This window comes from Epithele typhae, assembly GCF_022376455.1.
Source record: "Epithele typhae strain CBS 203.58 chromosome Unknown BXZ73scaffold_41, whole genome shotgun sequence".
Classification (NCBI taxonomy): domain Eukaryota; kingdom Fungi; phylum Basidiomycota; class Agaricomycetes; order Polyporales; family Epitheliaceae; genus Epithele; species Epithele typhae.
The window spans coordinates 309,601-327,462 of record NW_025954232.1 but is presented as its reverse complement, the minus strand read 5'-3'; the positions used below and the strand labels follow the sequence as shown (position 1 = coordinate 327,462).

Here is a 17,862-nt window from a genome sequence, read left to right as displayed (position 1 = left end):
CCCACGTACAAGCTTGCAGCAAACTTACAACGTCCGGACGGGCAGTGATTACAACTGTGCGTTCGAGGTTACTCCAGCATACGTCATAACTGACTCGATAAATCCTCCATCAAGCTATGCCTCCGACAGTATGTTGGGAGAACCATATGACCCCATTAACTCCGAACTTCTCATGCTCCATGAATGCTCCAGCAGGTGGTCAGCAGCTCCTCATAACATGCGCTTGAATCCACAGATGCTCTGTCTCTCTCCCCTCGCTCCCCGTAGCACGTCTTCTTGGGTGCTCTGACCATCATCTCCATGTCACACAACCGACCCCTCTCGGGGCGATACGAGACGCGTGCAAAGGAGGGACCAGGTGCGCCCACAAAACAAGATTCCCTCCCATGTCAAAGCTCTGCGCCGCTCACCGCCCCAGCACGTCCACAGACGGCGCCCCGTCCACGTCCACGTCCACGCGGCCGCGCAAGGACAGCACCTCCCTCTGGCTCGCCGACGTCGCCGAGCGCCGCCGCGCGCGCAAGGCCTCAGGCACCCCCCTGCCCGTCGCGGAGCGTCCTGGTCTCACCAACTCCAGTCCCCCGTCCCAGGGCCCGTCGACGCCAAGGCCGCGGGACGAGAACGGCTGCCCGCTCCCCGCCGCGCCGGAGCCCCCGCGCGCACGCCGAGCCCGCAGCCGTACAACGTTGGGGACGTGTGGGCGGCGAGCCTCGAGCCGCGCTGGTCCGCGCATTACGGGGGCCCGCGGAGGCCGCCCGGGCATGGAGCGGAGTTCCTGAGGGGCCCACGCACGCCGGACGGCGGGGTCAGGGCGGGCGACAACTGGCACAGCGACGCCGCGATCTTGGAGGAGGCAAGGGGAAAGATGGGCGGGGACTCTGAGGGCGAGCATGTGTGCGTGGTGCTAAGTGAGTTCGTCCTGCTCATCGGCGAGAGCAGAGTGGATGACGGCTGTTTTTGTGTTCTCGCAGACGGGATGGAGAAGGCGGCGAATCGGTTCGGGCAGCATTGCGAGCACTGTTCGGATAGGGTGATTCGGGCGGCGAGCAGGATTGTTTAAAGGGTAGACGAGTATATCGACAGAGTACTTGTGGTTCATTTGTCTTGTATTTGTGTGGTTTTTCCTGGGACTTACGCACTGTGGTCGAGGCCCGAGAGTCTACTCTAGGTGACTGGATGGCTGCCGAGGATAGCGGGCTAACCAGCGATTGCATATGGTACGTCAGACATGAGCACTCGCCTAGCAGTTAACCATACTCACCTCCACTTGCCAGCCCCGCTGTTACCCGTACAATACCAGCCCCGCTCATCATGTCCACTCCAGAACGAGCGCGATGTGGAATAACTCGACACCTGGTCCATGTGCCGTCTAATGTCGGCACACCATGGTGAGACACCGCATTCCGAGCCAATCTTGAGGCTCGCCTCCATCGCGATCATCTCCAACGCGGCCCAGGCCCTCACTATCCGCCTCCAACCTGAGGTCGACCACAAAGCCGTTCGAATTTGCATGATGCGCAGCGATGACTTGGCACTGGGTGGCGTCACCCGAGCCCTGCGCCGACGTCAGCCTCAGACCAGTCTAGTCGCCTCTGCCTTCGCCCTTTGATCGCCGGCCCCAGCGAGGCGTGCGCGCGGTTCCGCTTGCCCCAACTTGCAACTCCATTGGTGACGGAAGGGGCACGGACGGCCCCGAAGCGACGCGTCGAACCGGTCTGGAACCCTGGATCACGGGCTTCGAAGGCGCGCTCGGAAGACACGCCAAGCGCTCCAGCGAAGCCGCCGCGACGACCTAACCGCCAGATGCATTGCACACCGTTCTGAAAAGAAACGACGAGCGCGGTCTGCCGGCGTAAGTCCACCGGCGTCAGCGGCGACAGAGGTGTGAAGTCTCACGTTCAATGCACACACGGCGTCCTATCGCACGAAGACTGGCTTCGCGCTGGAGGGCTGTGCGGGAGGGGCGCTGTGGCCTCGAGACCGTCCCTTACGCCCGCCGCCGACTAAACGCTTGTGCGGTCCTAGAAGACGGGGCGCGTGTCCTGTCAGACGGTGAGGGTCAGTACGAGGCAGGTGCTCGACAAGTGCCTTGTCCTTACGCAAGAATAACTCCAATCGGGCAGGAGCAGAACGAGCGAGCACTTGGGCTTCTCTGAGGGCCGTGCGCGTGAGCATTGAAGCCTTGAGATCTAAAAAAGTCGGTGGCGCAAGGCAAGGGGCGGTTGTCGTGATGGTGGCGCTCACCGGCGCACGACATTGGACCAAACTCGCCGGTGCGCTCGGGCGAGTGCGAGCGTTTGGAACGCCGTGGCCATTCGGAATCGCGAGGGTGACGAGGACGCTAGGGGCATGCGGGGAACCCCGTGTGCGTTGCCGGTATTCAGCCTACGCTGATGGCGTGCGTCAGCGGATGTCGGCTTAAGTGTCAGGGCTGGCTGTGATTCGTTGCGAGCCTTGCGAGCCCCGTGGGGAGCGTGAATTCCGTGTACGTGAACCGGAACGCGTAGTGGTACCTGGACGCTAGTTTTAGTGCTCGTTGAGCCTGTACGCGACTGATCATCATACCTTTGCTCAAAATGACGGCGCAGGCGTAATGAGATGGGAATGGCCCGGCGGCATGGCCTCCTCTGGCGGTCATGGAATGCCAGAGCCCTGGTCAGTCTTGAGAGTGCAGGTCAGTCAGATGAGCCGCAACGCACGCCGATTTGACATAACAGAACTTCGCATAGCAGCCACGGGTCAAGGCAGTGTCTGAACGTGCACGGGCTGGTGGTAAGTCGAAGTCTGCATAAGTGCTAGTACGAAGAAGCGGAGAAGAGCATCTTGCGGACCTCTCCAGGCAAATCAGCCCCCCGGCATCTCAACGGCCCAATGAGAATACCGGGACTTCGTGATTGGTCCCTGTCAGACGGGTAGCCTTCTAGTTCGTCGGTAAGCGGACGCCGTGCTCCGAAGTAGTGGCCAGACTGCCGATACCGACTCTGCGAATTTAGCTCACACCCGTATGGAGACGCCAGCGAGTTCGTACAGGCGCGATTCATGACAACGTACATGATCGAATTGAAGCTCGCGGCGTGGACGTGTCAGGCGGTTTGCGGCCTTCGAGCGCGGAAGCTACTTGCCAAGCCTGGACTGGAAGTGGGCCCGGAGTTGTCTGAGAAACCGATCTTGTAAGCACAGGAACAAGTTGCTCACCTGGTGCTAGTGCGAGAGCACAAGATGCACACCGCGCACAAGCCGCGCACATTACCAGTCTGTACGCCGACAAGACACTAAGACCATCGGCTACTTGCATGGCGCTCCCACGAGGACGCACGATCCTCCGGCATCTATCGCGCACCCGCGAATCTACAAGGTCCGGCTTCAGTAGACTGCTAACCAGAACAAGAGTGAATACGTTCACCCCTGGAAAACTCTCGCCCGCACCCTGAGGGCTGCGCATCCTGCTGGGTACCGACAGGGACGTCTTCAGCCGAGCTTCGCAGGCGGGTGCCCGGTGCTGGTCAGGCCGCGCAACGGACAGAGCTCCCTCCTTGCGCCATGCTGGTGCGTGCTGCAGCTCGCGCCCGCCAGGCTTTCGTGCGCTGGCACATCGCTGCTTGTGCACCGAATCACCGCGCCGAGGTCGCCGTCGCGCTCCGGTGGCTGCGGACGCGCGCGGTGCCCATGCCGATGCGCCGCAGTGGACGAGCCCTGCAGTGTCCATTCAGTCATCTAAAAGCGCAGACGCGAGATGAACGATGAACGGCACATCGACCGCCACAGGCCCCGGGCACTAGCACTGTGAGCTCGAACGCAGAGGCCTGAAGACTGAATTGCGAAGCGGCCTACCCCGCACCCCGCACCCCGCACCTCCCTTCCGCCGCCCGCCCCCCACGCACGATCGCCGGCGCGTCATCTCGGGCGTAGTCCTGCGGCTAATGCCCGCGGTTAGGTTAAGCTATCCCAACAGTGCGCGGAGCCTGTCCGCGCGGGAGCGGTGGCGCGCAGCGAGCTCGCACGACACGCACCTGTTGCCCCATCTCCGCCCTGGGCCCAGGGCCCCGCGGCCGCCGCCGAACGGAGTGTGCGCGGGTCGTCCCATCCCGCCGCCGCCGCACCCTGTGAGGTCCCCGCGGGCGCAACGGGCGACGGGCGTTCTCGCACGCCTCCAGGTCCGTGGCGCGGTCCCCGCGACGGCGCAATCACGCGGCGCGGCGCGGGTCGGGGAGTGTAAGCTTGTGTGCCCGTCGCCCACAGTGCGCGGGGCCCCGCCGGGCTTCGTGAATGTCGCGCGGGCTTCTGGCAGATGATAAGAACCGTATGGGGGACGGCGAGGGCGAACGTCAGGTGCTTGCCAGGTTGGCATCGCTGCCTGGCGTATGTCAGTTGACCGCATATGCAGCGTATGACCTTGAGATGATGCTTCCTGCCGCGGTCAAGGTTCGTGCATCTGTCTGCGGCACCCGTTCACCGCGACCTGCACCAGGACGCCACATTGGTTGGACCTCCAAGTTCCGGGTTCTGAGCAATCGAGGCAATCGAGCGATAAGCCCTGATACCAGTGCCGTACGTTGTCTGTTACCGGGGGTGGAGTATGTGTGCCATCGTTCGAGTGCCAACTGGTTGTCAGTGTCAGCGCCCGTTTTCGATGGGCAGCGGGTCGCGAGAGATCGCAACTTACGAGCGCATACGGTCCATGCTCCGTGCTTCGTGCAACGAACGCGCTTCCCTGCCACGCTGTCTTCGTGCGGTTTGTGGTCGAGCAGACTCGATGGTCAGGAGATGGTCAGAGCATGAAATGACGTCCGTGCCAACGCCGCATGCGGTGATACAGGCGCTCGCACTCGCACGTGTGTACCACTATTCAAGATCTGAAGATCTCTCGAGTCTTGGTCTCCTGTCTCGATTCCGTCTTGCAGCCCGAGACAAGCACAAACCAAGCGTCTCTGACAAGCTATGTTTTCCGTTGAATTCGACATGGCATGTGCAGCGTCTCTGTCTGAGTCTAGAACGCGAGGCACCGAGTCGGACCAACCTGCGTTTGGCGCACCCTTTTATCTCTCCGTTTATTGTTCGGAAAACAAGCCGACCCCAGTCCTGCAGCAGCTATACCTCCAGAGACACCCCCACACAACACCTACGCTCCGCACCCCTGATCGGAAACAAAAGCGCGTCCCTCGTGAAAAAGCGAAAGCCGCGCCCACACCAGGCTAGGCCGTGCACTACTGACGGGAGCACGGACCATCGACTCCCTAGCGACATGAATGCGATCGAGCACGATCGCGGATCGGAAACGCACCGGCACTCGACCTACAAGCAACAAGGCCGCCACCGCTCAGCTCGCCGCGGAAGCATCGGCCGCCCGGCGGCCGCGGTCGACATCTCCGTCCCGCCGCCTGACGACCCGCGCCGCAGGCCGCGGTGGCCGAGTGACGTCGACGGCGCGGGCGGACGTCTGCCCTGCAGTGGCCGGTGCAGCAACAGTGGCGATCACTGCCCGCGAGAACTCGCAACGGTCGCGGGTCATCGTTTCACGTCGGGGGGCTCGAGGCAAGTCGGGAGGGCTTGATCCGCAAAACATATCACATGGGTCGTGCAAGCCCTAACTCCTGCAGCACTGTTAAGCCGGGCGGTGGAGAGACGGCAGGAGCGAACCCGGCTCACGTTGTTCGAACGATGTGACTTAAGTCCAACCCGATCAACATGTTTCGCTGCGAGGCGTGATGGTGCGGGTATGTTAATTGCTGCCGATGAGCGTTTGAGCTCCTGCAGAGACGGCGTTCCGCTGCGACACATACAGCATGAGGAGCACGGCCTATTTGTGCGAGAGACAAATTACATGTAGGATAGGCCTCGTACCTGCTCAGTCAACCTGATCTTTGATGCGGCACCGACAGATGCGCCTGTGATGAAACGACCATGAACTCTGAGCCTCCACACCTCTACGAAAATACAACACCCGCCACCTCCAAGGCTCTGCCACCGCCGTCGCACTCGCGATCACTGCACGCGGCACCCCTGCCATCCTCGGGCGCTCCGTTCCCGTTCGCATCCCGAAGACATCCCCAGCAGGCTAGCGTCGTCCGCGCGAGCGCGAGGCATGCCTCGCTCGCGGCGTGGCGTGCCTCCCCAGCGCTCAGCGCCCAGCAGCGTCGGAAGAGGGAAAGCGGCGCACACGGCCTCCCTTCATTTCCGACCGCCCTCGCGCTGGCCCGCACCGAGCCTCCGAGAGTCGTCCGAGGTCTCGTCGTGCGGAGTCGGGCGCGTGCGGTGAATCCGTCCCTCTCTCCATTCTGGGGGGTGCGCGCCCGCGGCGTTCAGGCGCGAGGCTCCGGAGTCCGGGCTGGACGACGATCCAGCTGAGCTCGGTCGGCGCTGCGGGATCGGACTGAATGGTGGGGAAGAACTCAAAGTGCGCAGCAGCGGTGCGGGGTCGCAGCCAACGGGAGCACGCGGAATCGCCGCCCGGGTGCATCGGGGATCGGGCGAGCGCGCTACGGGCTCTCCCGGTGCGGGGTAAATCGAAAGTCGATCATCCCGCCTCGGGAGCTTCGCGGCTCGCCCGGGCCGCCGCAAGGACCGCCGCGCGCCCATTGGCTGCCGGGCGCATTGCGCACTCGCTCATCTTGTGTTGATTCCGCGCGGTGCGGCTGCGGCGATATCATTACGCAGCGGGCGCGGCCATGCTCCAGAGCCAGGCGCGCCTTCGTGTCAGCATTCGCGTGAAGTTCGAGCTGTGTATCCCCATGGTCCGAGCGTGCGCCAGCGACACCTTCAACTCACTGGCGGCCTCCGCCTCGCTCACGGTCCCGGGAGGGAGGCGGTCCCAGCAAGGCGGCCGGTACCGCTCACCTGACGACCCGCCGTCTGCATCGCACATCCGGGTTCTCAGCGCGCACCGTCAGTCCCGCGCGGGCGCGGCGCAGACATGGGTGCCTCGCCGCCGTAAATAGCCCTCGGGCTCTGTGTCCTTCGCAGAGCCAGAACCTTGAAGGCTGCCGGGGCCAGTCTGAGCGAGGAACCGCGAGCGAAGTGCGGGGTAGAGCAGGAAAACGGCACACGCTGCGCGATCAACAGCCTCCGCGTATACCGCGCGATGACGGTCCCATTGGGCTGTAACACCGAACCCCCACGGACACGAACGGCCTCCGCGGGGCGGCACGTTATCCGAGTCCAAACGGCCCCACGTACCACCGCGTTAGCCTGAGCAATCTGTCTGGCGACCGTGGCCGCCATGCCCATGCCCAACCCATGCGCTACTCGCACAGCGCTCGTTCATTTCCGTGAGCAACCATCACCACACCACGTCCTAGAGCCGCATCGATCTGAGCGAAAAGTGCAGACAGGCACGCTGGGCGGAGGGCTCGGGCGCACCGCGGAGCCTGGGCGGGACCGTCCGGAGGCGCCGGCGGGCGTCCCGGGATAAGTTCGCGTTCGGCAGGCGGACGACGGCGGAGCGGGACGCGACGCGGCGGGGCCGTCCGCACTTGAAGTGCTCCTTAATGCCCACGCGTCCCACCTGCATCATCCGCGCCGCGCCGCGCGCACGGCGCAGACGCACCCGTGTCGGGAGCAGAGCAGGAGGGGGTGCAGCACGCGCGCGTGCGCCCGAATCAGGGCGTATCAACCGCAATCAGCTGCGAGCTCCCGGGCCCGGATCTTGAGCTGGGCAGTTTTTTTTCGTTCGGTTCTCGCCGGCGGGCGCGTCGGGCGCATCTGTCCGCTAAGCTCGTATGCGCTGCTACACTGCGGACGCGGACGGCGGAGGGCTGTCGCTGTCGGCGCTGTTGCACGATGAAGCATGTGCGTGAAGCTTGAACCGTGCCCAGCCGTGTCTCGCCGCCGCGCGCTCGTCCTCTCCGCTCCTCTTTACTCCTCCTTTACATAAATGCCCAGAACACAGCTCAGCAGCGATCTAGTGACAGATGAGTGCGTGCCTGGCGTGTCCCTCAGCGGCTTCGTGCGGCCCGCGGCCCGCGGATCGCCGGGGAGTCGGGAGTCGGGAGTCGGGGCACCGCGCTCCCGCATCACGACGTCGGTTTCGCAGGATGGCGCGTTGCAACTTGCGGCTCGGGCGGAGAGCGAGGAGATGAGAAGTTCGTCCGACGGCTCCGCGGCGGGGGTTGCCGCAGTGTGCCTCGCAGCAGGGCCAAGCCTGCTGACGCGCAAGCCGACGGAGTCGGGAATGGGCTTGCACCGTGGGCCGGGAGCGTTGGACGTGGTCGGGCTCGAGGCTGTCGGTTCGAATATGGCTCACCGTGTCCGGGGCACCGCACGACGGCGTACGGTGGTTTCACTTGGACGACCGGCGTGCGCAGGCCAGCACTTCGTGCGCATGGAGGCACGGCGTGCGAGCTTCTATTCCCGAATCCCGACCGCGGCGAGGTGAGTGCTGACGCGGACGGGCGCGCTGACGTTACTGGACTGCGCCCAGGACAGTTCCGCGGGGGACGTCTTCCTCGCCTTGAGAGCAAGTACTCACTCTGCCATCTCGGAGAACGAGTGGCATGGCCGCAGCCTGTAAGCAGGTGTCAGCGGCGGTCGACGAGTGCATGCGGGAGCATATGTGATATTACGGAGATCGCACCTGGTCGCGAAGCGAGCTTATGAAGCGACGCAGGGAGCGGGTCCCACGAACGCACGTTCGGAGGCTCGTCCCGGCGGGCACGCGGAGGCTCCAGGACGTCGACGGCTGCACGAACAAGAAAGTCGTCGGCTCGTGCGCTCGAAATGCGGTTGGCCGACATACCACCGTGCTCAAGCACGCAACGTCACAGCGACTCGGCGAGCACCATGATGGACGGCGCACCGCGCGGCCCAGGCAGAACCCCGACCGCACCGGCGTATACGTAGGGCGGTAAGCACTGGTAAGCATTAATGAACGTTGAACGTTCTGAACATCGAACGGGCCTGCTCGCCCGGGTCGCTTGGCGATGGAAGAATGTGTGCACTGTGCAGCGCCTGTCGGCACCAACAGTGCGCACGATCAGCACGGGCGCACGACCGTCGACAAACCACGCACCAAACGTGGCCTAGCGGCGCGCGCCGTTAATGCATTAATGACCGACCCGGGTCTCGAGGACGACGAAGATGGATGTCGACTTCGAAGGGCGCGTACGTACGTGGACGCCCGGCTGGCCGCGCCGCGCGGCATCTCCGAGTCCACGTGGCCGGGGGCGGGCGGGCTGACATCAGCGCCTACTCACCGCCGGCGCCAAGCTGTGCTGCAATTGGGTGCCTGCCTTCCTTCCGCTGAACACGAGACTCCGCGGCGGGGGGCGGGGGGCCTGTGCATTCGGTGGAGAGCGAACGTCGGGGGGACGCCGTGCGGTTGACGGGAGGAGGGAAGCGGGGGAGGAGACGCTGCCAGGGCGCGCGGGGTTCGAGCTCCGATAAGTATGTCGCCCGTAAGTATACATATGCAAGCAGGTGCGCATTACAGCTCGATCGCCCGCGGACGTCGGGCTGCGGAGGCGGACCCACGCAAAGACAGCCGGACGGGCGAAAGACTCGAGAGTGACACGGACGACGGCGCGCACGGAATGGACGTCGGTCGACGCCGACGCCATTGTTCTTCAAGAGGCCGACTTCGAAGAAGGCCGGCTCGAGGCCGCGTGACGCCGTCTGCGGCCTAGTGCGGGGTAAGTAATCGCTAGTGCCTCCCCCACGGTAATCATGGAGGTGGCAGTCTGGCCACACTCACTCGAGCACCCGTGCCGGATCTGCACGCCCTCCGGTCCCTAGGCCTCCGGTCTTCCCGTCGACCCCTGCACCGTCCCTCGTCCCTGCCTGCCTCGCACGCGGGGCGAGTGCGGGCCCGCGGGGGTCATTGTAGTGCATCGACGCTGCGGCCCTCCCCCTGCGCCCTCGGAGATGTTGAGAGCAGAGAAGCCGGGTTTGCACGCGCACCGGCGACAGCACGCGCAGGCCCGCGGCGACAGAGGGGGAGCGCGCGCACTGATCGTGAAAGTGCAGAGCTCCAGCTGCCCAGCATCAATCACCCGCACGCGTCTGGACTCTGGAGCCCGCGGACATAACACATTCGATCGGGCACGACGCGATACGAGGTACACATGACAATGTGTGCACGCGCGTACGTCACCGAGAGCGGGATGTGCGAGGCCTGCGTGAGCTGCGAGGTTAACGACGGTAATGAACGGCGTAACTGGCCGGAACTACGTACGTACGTCATCGCAGTGGCCGCGATATGACGTCGTGCGCGAACAGAGCTCGCGCGTCGAGGGCGAGGAGCGGCGTGGGCGGAGCGGTGCTTGTGTGTGCGTTTGGGAGAAACATTGCCTAGCGGGGACGATAGCATGCGGCACACCGGGAGCCGGCGTGTGCCTGCGGGGGACAGCTGCAACTCCGTCAGCGAGCGCCGGCGACTGAACTCTGTCAGTCAGTCGCTGAGAATTCGTGAGATGCGCTTGATGGAACGGAGCAGCAGCGAGCAAATCATGTGTATCAGCATGGCTGAGTGAGTAGAGTTCGATGGACGACAGGCACGCCGAAACACATGAATCCGCTCGGGGACGGGGCGTCCACGAAGCCTCCCGTACATCTCGCCGAGGCACCGAGCCCTGTGCGCCGAGCGATCTTGGCGTCATTCGAGTCCTCCCGCTCCGCATCGCAGATGGCGTCGCGAGCACCGAGCACCGGCGGGGGCGTCGCACGTACGCTGGCAGTGCGCGGGGGGAACGGGGGAGCGCGCGACCCCGCACGGCGGCCGGTGCAGCTTGTTGGACGTGCGCGCGCCCCGCGCGAGGGGGATGGCGTCGCGTACGGAAAGCCGAGGGCTTGTCCCGAGCTCGAGCCTGAGCGCTTGAGCTTCGCTGCACCATGCCGTCCCCTGCGCGCACGTCGGACCAACGGCCGTCCAGTGAGCGTGCCCAGGGCGGGCGCGGGAGCTGGGAGAGGATATGTCCCCAGGGAGACTTGACAGATAGCCAGACGCAGACGCAGATGCAGATGCAGATGCAGATGCAGATGCCCCGCGCGCGCGCAATCGCAGCTGACGACGGGAGCGTGCGATTGGCCGCGCACGGGGCACCGTCCAGCCCCCGCGCGCGCGCCGGTCGCGCAGATAGCGGAGCGGGGAAAGACGAGAGCCTGTACGTGTGTGTGTGCGCGCTGCTGTGCGTCGGAGAGGGTGCGTGCGCACCCACCGGGGTGCTGGCGTGGGCGCGCACGGGCGGACCAATCGCGCGCGGGTCTGGGCCGGGGGCGCGGGGCACACGACGCCGGGCGCGATATCGCGGAGGCGCCCGCCTGCGAACCCGTGCGCGCGAGGGCCAATCGCGCGGGGCCGGCCGCTGGAGGGGACGGGGGGAGCGAATGGGGAGCGTGGGGGAGAGGGCGTGGGGGCCACGCCGGACGGAAGCGGGAATGGACGGTGCGGGTTCTGGGCGAGGCTATCAGTGCCCGTCGGGCTCCGCGAGGGGGAAAGAGAAGAGAAGCGGACGGCTGTGGGGCGCGGTGTGAGCGGAGGAAGAAGACGGGTATATGGTCTGGCGATGGGTGGTGCGATCGGCGGTGGGTGTGTCGATGAATTTGGTCTGGCGCTGTAAATCGCGAAAGTGAAGTGAGAGCGCGAGTGGGAACGGCGAGTCGTTCGCGTTAACTGCGAGCAGACGAAGAGGCTAACGGAACGCTTGGTTCCGCACGAAGCACGGAGGCCATCCGGCCATGGGTGCTCTGCGCGGCGAGCTGGCTGGGGATGGGTGCGGAGCAGCGGAGGAAGGACTGCGGGGAGAGCCTGGCCGCGAAGCGTGCGCACCCAGGGCACCCCACGGCTTCTGCCCGTCCGTCGAGGCCCAGAGCCCCACCGCGGGGCGACCTCGTTAATCGCCGGGAGTGGCAGCCAAGTCGCCGGGACGGACGACGGGCCCTCGCGGGGTTGCTCGGCTTCCGCCAGGATATCGATCGGTGCGGCGTGCAGAAAGCGTCCGCTGCGCTCGGTACCGCTTCTCCCGAGCTCTCCTCCCTTCGTCGCCGGCAAGCCCGGGGCGATTGGGCTCGATCGCGAGCCGGGACCGATGCCCAGCGCGGCGGGAGGGATAAGTCGGGATAAGTCCCCGGTTCTAATTCACTGGCACGTCCAGCGGGATAGGTCGATTGCCAGAGACGTACATACGACCTTCGTGAAGACGATGCGCTCACGGTGCGCGTGCGTGGGGCGGCCGCCTCGGATCCCCATGCTGTCCTGGTGCATTTCAATAGCCCTTCCGGGCGCTGCGTGCAGAGCAAAGCCTTCGGGCACGCTCGAGCGGGCGGTGAACTGATGACGGCACCCGACAGCCAGAGTACTCATCGCGTACTTACCGCCGGCGGGGAATACGGATGACATGCCCGGTCATCGAACTGGACGTCGAAATCGCCGGAGGACTGTGTACGTGTGGTCAGCGCCGCGTCAGCCTGCTTGTCGCGCGTAGCTAGCAGCGATCGAGGACATGGAAGACGCACCGCGCTGCGAGCCCATGCAGGGACGCGACGCCCCCGGTCCACCGGCGGAGGAACGAATGTGGCGCGCCCTGGCCACGCCACTCGGGGCAAATGCGGGGTCGGCCAATGGCAGCGCGCGGATGGGGCGGGCGGGCGGGCGGGGCTGGCTGGTTGGGTCAGGCGCGAAGGAGTGCGGGGTCGAAGCGAAGAGCGAGGGCGAGGAAGGCGATCGAGGGCGACGCGCAGGACGCTGCTCGGCCCACGGTCGCCGGCGGACGTCCGCGTCGATCTCCACTCGCCGCGGGCGATCTGCGAGCACGACGCGTCCATCCGTGCGCCTCGCCGTGCGCCCGCCTCAACAGCTGGCGAGGGACGGCGGGCGTCCCGTCGTGCATTTGTCAGAGGCAGAGTATGGTTAGTCACATACCGGCGACTTGAAGGACTGAATGCGGGCGGGAGCGCGCGTGCCTACCGCGCGCCCCTGGTCGGGGACAGCCCGACACTTCCGTCGTTCTGGACGGGCGGGCTCGCGACTTGCGCCCGGCCGGGAGAGACGAGACTGGAAGTGGCTAGCTGGCCAAGAAGCACCGTAGGCCGCTGCGTCATCGCGCCGGCCACCCAACGTCAAGTCAACGCCCCGACTCGGAGACGACGGTGGCGGGCGGCCCGCCGGGTCCCTCGCAAACTCCCGAGCGTCCATCGTCCGCGCCTGAAAGCCTGATGCCCGGAGGCGGCGCTCCCTGCAGGGCGGGCCAGCGCCGCGCGCGCTGCCCTGCGCGTAGTAACCGTGCGGCCGCGTCGGATACGCTATCTGCTAGCTGCTAGCCGGCTGGCCGCCGGCCCTTACGTCCTCGCGTCAGCCGTCGTCGTCGTCGTGCACGACCCTGGGCGCGTTGACCACGACGTGCGGGGCGTTGCGAACTTGCCACAGCTAGTGGCCCTGGCTGCAGCGGCACATGTGGCTGCCAGAACGGTCGCGCCGCTCGTTGCGCTCGTCAGGCCTTCAGGGCGCACGCGGGCGTTGATTCCGCAGGAGAGGACGACAGGCATGGCGGGTGTTTGTGAGGCCTTGAGGCGCCGCAGAAGAAGGAGAGGGCTGAACGGGACTGAAGAAGGAACAGCACCGTTCGGGCAAGGCGTTGCGGGCTGCAGCTCCGCGACGTACGGGCCTTGTGGCGCCGTCGAACAACGTGTGTCGGACTGATGCCAGGCAGAAACGGAAGGGCGAGCGGAAGGCTGGTGGTGCGCATGGCAGCCTGGCGATACTTGAGCAGCGTCGAGCTCCCGACAGGGATCCACCCAGAGTGGCACTGGCGGAAGGCGGAAGGGAGGGCGGCGGCAGGCCCGGGCCGCGGGGAGGACGAAGCGAGCGAGTGAGGACGCGCGAGCGCGAGGAGACGGTCTCAGACCGGTTGGCGACGTGCGGAGGGGCCGAGGGTCTGAAACTTCAAACGAGCGGGGAGGGGGGGCTAACGGACTGCGCGAATTGCCTCCGCTAATGTTTTGCCTCCGTCCACCGTGCCTCGGGCGGTGGGCGACAAGACGGGCCCAGGGCACCCTAGGCCACCGCGCGCTCTCCACGTCTTGGCAGCGTGTGCGCAGCGAGCTTGTTCACCTTGAGCGCGATCTTCTTGAAGACCGGCGTCGCGTCGCCTGGCGGGCGGGCGGCTGATGGACGCACCCACAAAGCCACGGGACAAGACGAGAAGCCCCGGCGTGCTCGCGTGGTCGCAGAGGCGGAGGGTTCTCCACCGTCCAGGAGACGTGCGGCCGGCGTTCGGACCCCGCCGGATTGGACACTGAGTAGTCTTGAGTAGCACACTCGCTAGTACAGCAGACGGGCCTTGCCGCGCCGCGGAGGTACAACCGAGACAGCAGTCCCGCTTGCAGCCAGTCCCGCCGTCGCGTCCGTGGAGAGAACGTCTCCGCCACAAGCAGAGGCCTGATGGGACCAAGAGTCGAGAGTGCTGAGCGATGGCAGCGACGTGACATACCCGGGGCATCTGCACCGTGCAGGGCCCCCAGCTCCCCCGTCCGCCTCCCGACGACTCGATCTACCAATGGGAGGGTTTCGCGCGCGACGGGAAGGAGCGACGACAAGCTCAAGCTCGCTCGCCCGAGATGCGCGGCGTGCGCGTTGCAGCGTCCCCCGACAAGTCCCCTTGCCTCCCTCCAAGTTCCAACCCCCGCCTGAGCCTCACGTTGACGGGGCCTGAGACCGCGGCTGATGCAACCGGGGCGGGGGGAGGCGACGCCGGCCCGCGCGCGCACGCGACGAGACGAGCTGATTCCTGCAGCCTGAGACGAGGGGGTTTCTCCGAGAACCGAGCGCGAGCGCGTCAGGTGTAAAGTCTAAACATCTAAGTGGCTCGTCCGTAGCGTGGCGGCGGCGGCGGCCCCCGGTGCGGGCTGGCCAATGGATGCCATCAGTAGAGTGCGGGGCTCCGATGTTCAATATCAATACGGAACGGGGCGCGGGCTGCTCGGGTGCGATGCGGGGTGAGCAGGATCTCGAGCTAAGTAGAAATGAGGGTTGAAACTTGAGCGTTGGAACGATGATAGTTCAGACTAGAGAGCTCTAAAATGACACGTCGGCTTCGGTGACGGTGACGATTGCGGGAGTTGGCACGGGAGCCCGAGCACTGTGCGTGCAGAGAGGTGCAAGTCTGCCTGTTATGCTGCCCGACCTCAGCCTCCCGGATTTCTGCATGAAACGAAATTCACCTCGCTGTGGGATTCAACGTTCACCCGTCTGAATTCCTCCCTAGGCCTGCTAGAGTCGGCCGCCGCCAGCAACTAGCTAGCTGGCCGCGCTAGTGCGGATCGCGCGGCATGCAGGTGGACCGACGGCCCCCCGCCCCCCGCTAGCGACGACCCCGGATGCGCAGGCGAGCATGGAGGGAGGCGAACTTGGCATTCCGCTAAGTATCCGCGCGGTGCAGCAAGCGTGCGCTGCGCAGCCGGTTGCATGTGGGCGCCTTTTCTGGGACCGACGGAGCGGAGGCTTCGCGACCCCGAGGGCGAAGCTAGTCTTGTCGCTTTTCAGCCCCAGATCTGGTGAGGTTTGAGACCGTCTCTGACGACGTGAAGTGTGCGAGGGACGGGGGATGAAACCCAGCTACCCACTCAGCTGAAGCCCGGGATCGCGGGCGCGGGCGGGCACTGGGCACACGTGAATGGGGATGCGGGGCAGAGGTGAGGTCCGGACGTACGTGATAGTCCGGGTGGTGTCGTATGTCAGAGAGCGGGGCCACGGACACGACGCCCTGCGCGTCCGCACTAAACGGGCGGCGCATGGAGGTTGCGTGGAGGGCTAATAGACCGCACGTGTCGGGACGAAGCGCCGCGTGGGCGGCAACGCGGACGCAAGGCCACTCGCTGACGCACTCGTGCCCGAGCTCGAGGCACGAGAGATCGTCCGAGGGAGACGCATTTGGGCGAAGGACGAGCAGCGATGCGCGTAAGTACTTACTCAATCGGACGCGCGCGTGCGGACGATCTCGAACCCGAGGTGAGTGGCAGTGGCGCGAGTGCGACGCCACACGGACGCCCGTTTGTCCCAATCCGAAGAGACCCACGGGAAGCAGTACCGCGGGCAAGCCGGCGTAGCGTCGCGCGGAGAGGCTATAGGTTGGGAGCCGCGCCGTTCCGCCCTCCGCCCGCCCCGTCGTCAAGATCACGTACGACGGGCCGTCGCGCGCGACGATCGTCGCCGGCGGAGTGCGGGACGGAGCTGGGCGCGTGCACACCGCGCAAGCTCGCGTTCGAAGCTCGAAGCCGGGACCTGGGCGTTCTCGCGTGGCGGCTTGGCCACAGCGGCCGCCTGGAACGGCGGGAGAGCTGGGCTCGCGCTACTTTCCTGTGGGATTCCGAGCGCGCGGGGGTGCGTGGTGCGACACGGACAATCGCGCGCCGATCCGGGCGCGTGCGTCCACGCAGCGCGGCGGGCTGCATTCTCGGATCGGCGCACGGCGCGGTCGGAGAGACAGCGGCGGATGTGTAAAGGAGAGACGCGGGGGGCGCGGTGCGCGCGCAGAGTTGTCGGCGGGCGGTGGGGGGCTGTAGCGCTCTTGTCTCGGAGGGAGGCTCGGGAGCTCACAGTGCGAGCCCGCGAGCGTGGCGGGAGAGCGGAGACGGTGGTAAGCGGTGGACATTGGTGAGTGGGCGTGCGAAGTACATAAGTAATCGTCTGACAACGTCATGATTAATAGAGAGCGGGCGAGGGGGATCGTCGCGGACGAAGGAGGAAGGCGGGGGCGGGCCCGGGACGGTCGTCCGAGAAGCACGCGGAGGCCAGGAACAGGTAGAGGAAAACAGACATGGGCGTATGCGCTTGAGGGGGGCGGCGAAGATGAAGCCGGCAACGGAAATCAAGTGGATGGGAGAACGTGTGGTTGGGCGATTGCGGTGGGTGGGGACGGGATTGAGAGGGGGAACCAAACCCGCAGACTGCAGGATGTCGCGGTGTGGCGATGGCGGAGGAGACGTCAGTATCAGTGACGCGGACGAGTGGTGGTTGCTGGCAGACTCGATGGATGGATCGCAGGAGAGCATTCTGCATGAGCGGTGAGATCGATGAGAGGCCTGTGAAGACAGCAGTTGGACGACAGCAAATGGACGGCGAGAGGCATCGGGGACGAGGGACCGATGAGAGCATGATAGGACGAACGGATCATGATGGACGGATGGGCGAGCTGTGGCCAGAGCGAGTGTGATAGTTGCTGAGCACGCTCGGGACAGGAGAGAGCGGATGGGAGCATGGCGGGAAGGAGAGGCTCCCATTGGCTGCGGGGATGTGGGGAACGCGGGGGAGGATGGGACGAGGACGGGCGGCGGGAGCGGGCGTTGCGCCGGGGACGAGCATCCGGGCGAGGCGGAGAGCAGGCGGGGAGGAGCGCGGGAGCTGGGCCGACGCGCAGCGATAGGATCGGGCGGAGGAGCGCGTGGGGAGCGCCGTCCACTGGAGATGCCCGGACGCGCGCCTGACCGGACGCCGACAGAAAATCCGGGGCAGGCTGCAATTCCCCGATGTCGCCCCGCGCAGACGCCTCCCCGGGCCGCGCTGCGGGCACAGAGCGCGCCTCTTCGCGCGCAGCGGAGTGTGGCAGACACAATTGCAGCCAGGGCGAGCGCGCTCTCGCCATAGACAGCCATCCATCCATCCATCCACATAAGTAGGCAGGGCATGCAGCACGGGCAGCACGCACAGGCAGCGGGCACGTAATCGCAGCGGAAAAACAGGATTGGCCAACAGCGGGCGCCCCCCGGCCTGGCCTTCCAGCCGCTTGCCTCCAGGGCGCCATTGGTTCGGCAAGGGGAAATCGGATCGGTGTCTTGTGCGGGCGGCTCAAGGCGGCCAATGAGACGTGATTTCCGAATCGGGTTTCCCCAACCGAGATCAGATCTCTCGTCTTGAAACATCCCCCACGCGCTCCCCCG

General features: G+C 65.6%; 1 protein-coding gene across 1 annotated transcript; it reads right to left on the bottom strand.

Moving 5' to 3' along the window:
* Positions 1-406: 406 nt before the first annotated feature.
* On the bottom strand, positions 407-4,961 carry BXZ73DRAFT_79233 (uncharacterized protein; the record flags this gene model as incomplete). Its single annotated transcript, XM_048023043.1, has 15 exons — positions 407-843; positions 1,136-1,197; positions 1,262-1,353; positions 1,385-1,478; positions 1,549-1,792; positions 1,817-1,844; positions 1,927-2,152; positions 2,245-2,542; positions 2,566-2,652; positions 3,052-3,154; positions 3,341-3,693; positions 4,011-4,350; positions 4,374-4,601; positions 4,664-4,723; positions 4,833-4,961. The coding sequence occupies 15 exons, from the start codon at positions 4,959-4,961 to the stop codon at positions 407-409; spliced, it is 2,781 nt and encodes a 926-aa protein (XP_047875742.1).
* Between the last annotated feature and the right edge of the window lie 12,901 nt (positions 4,962-17,862).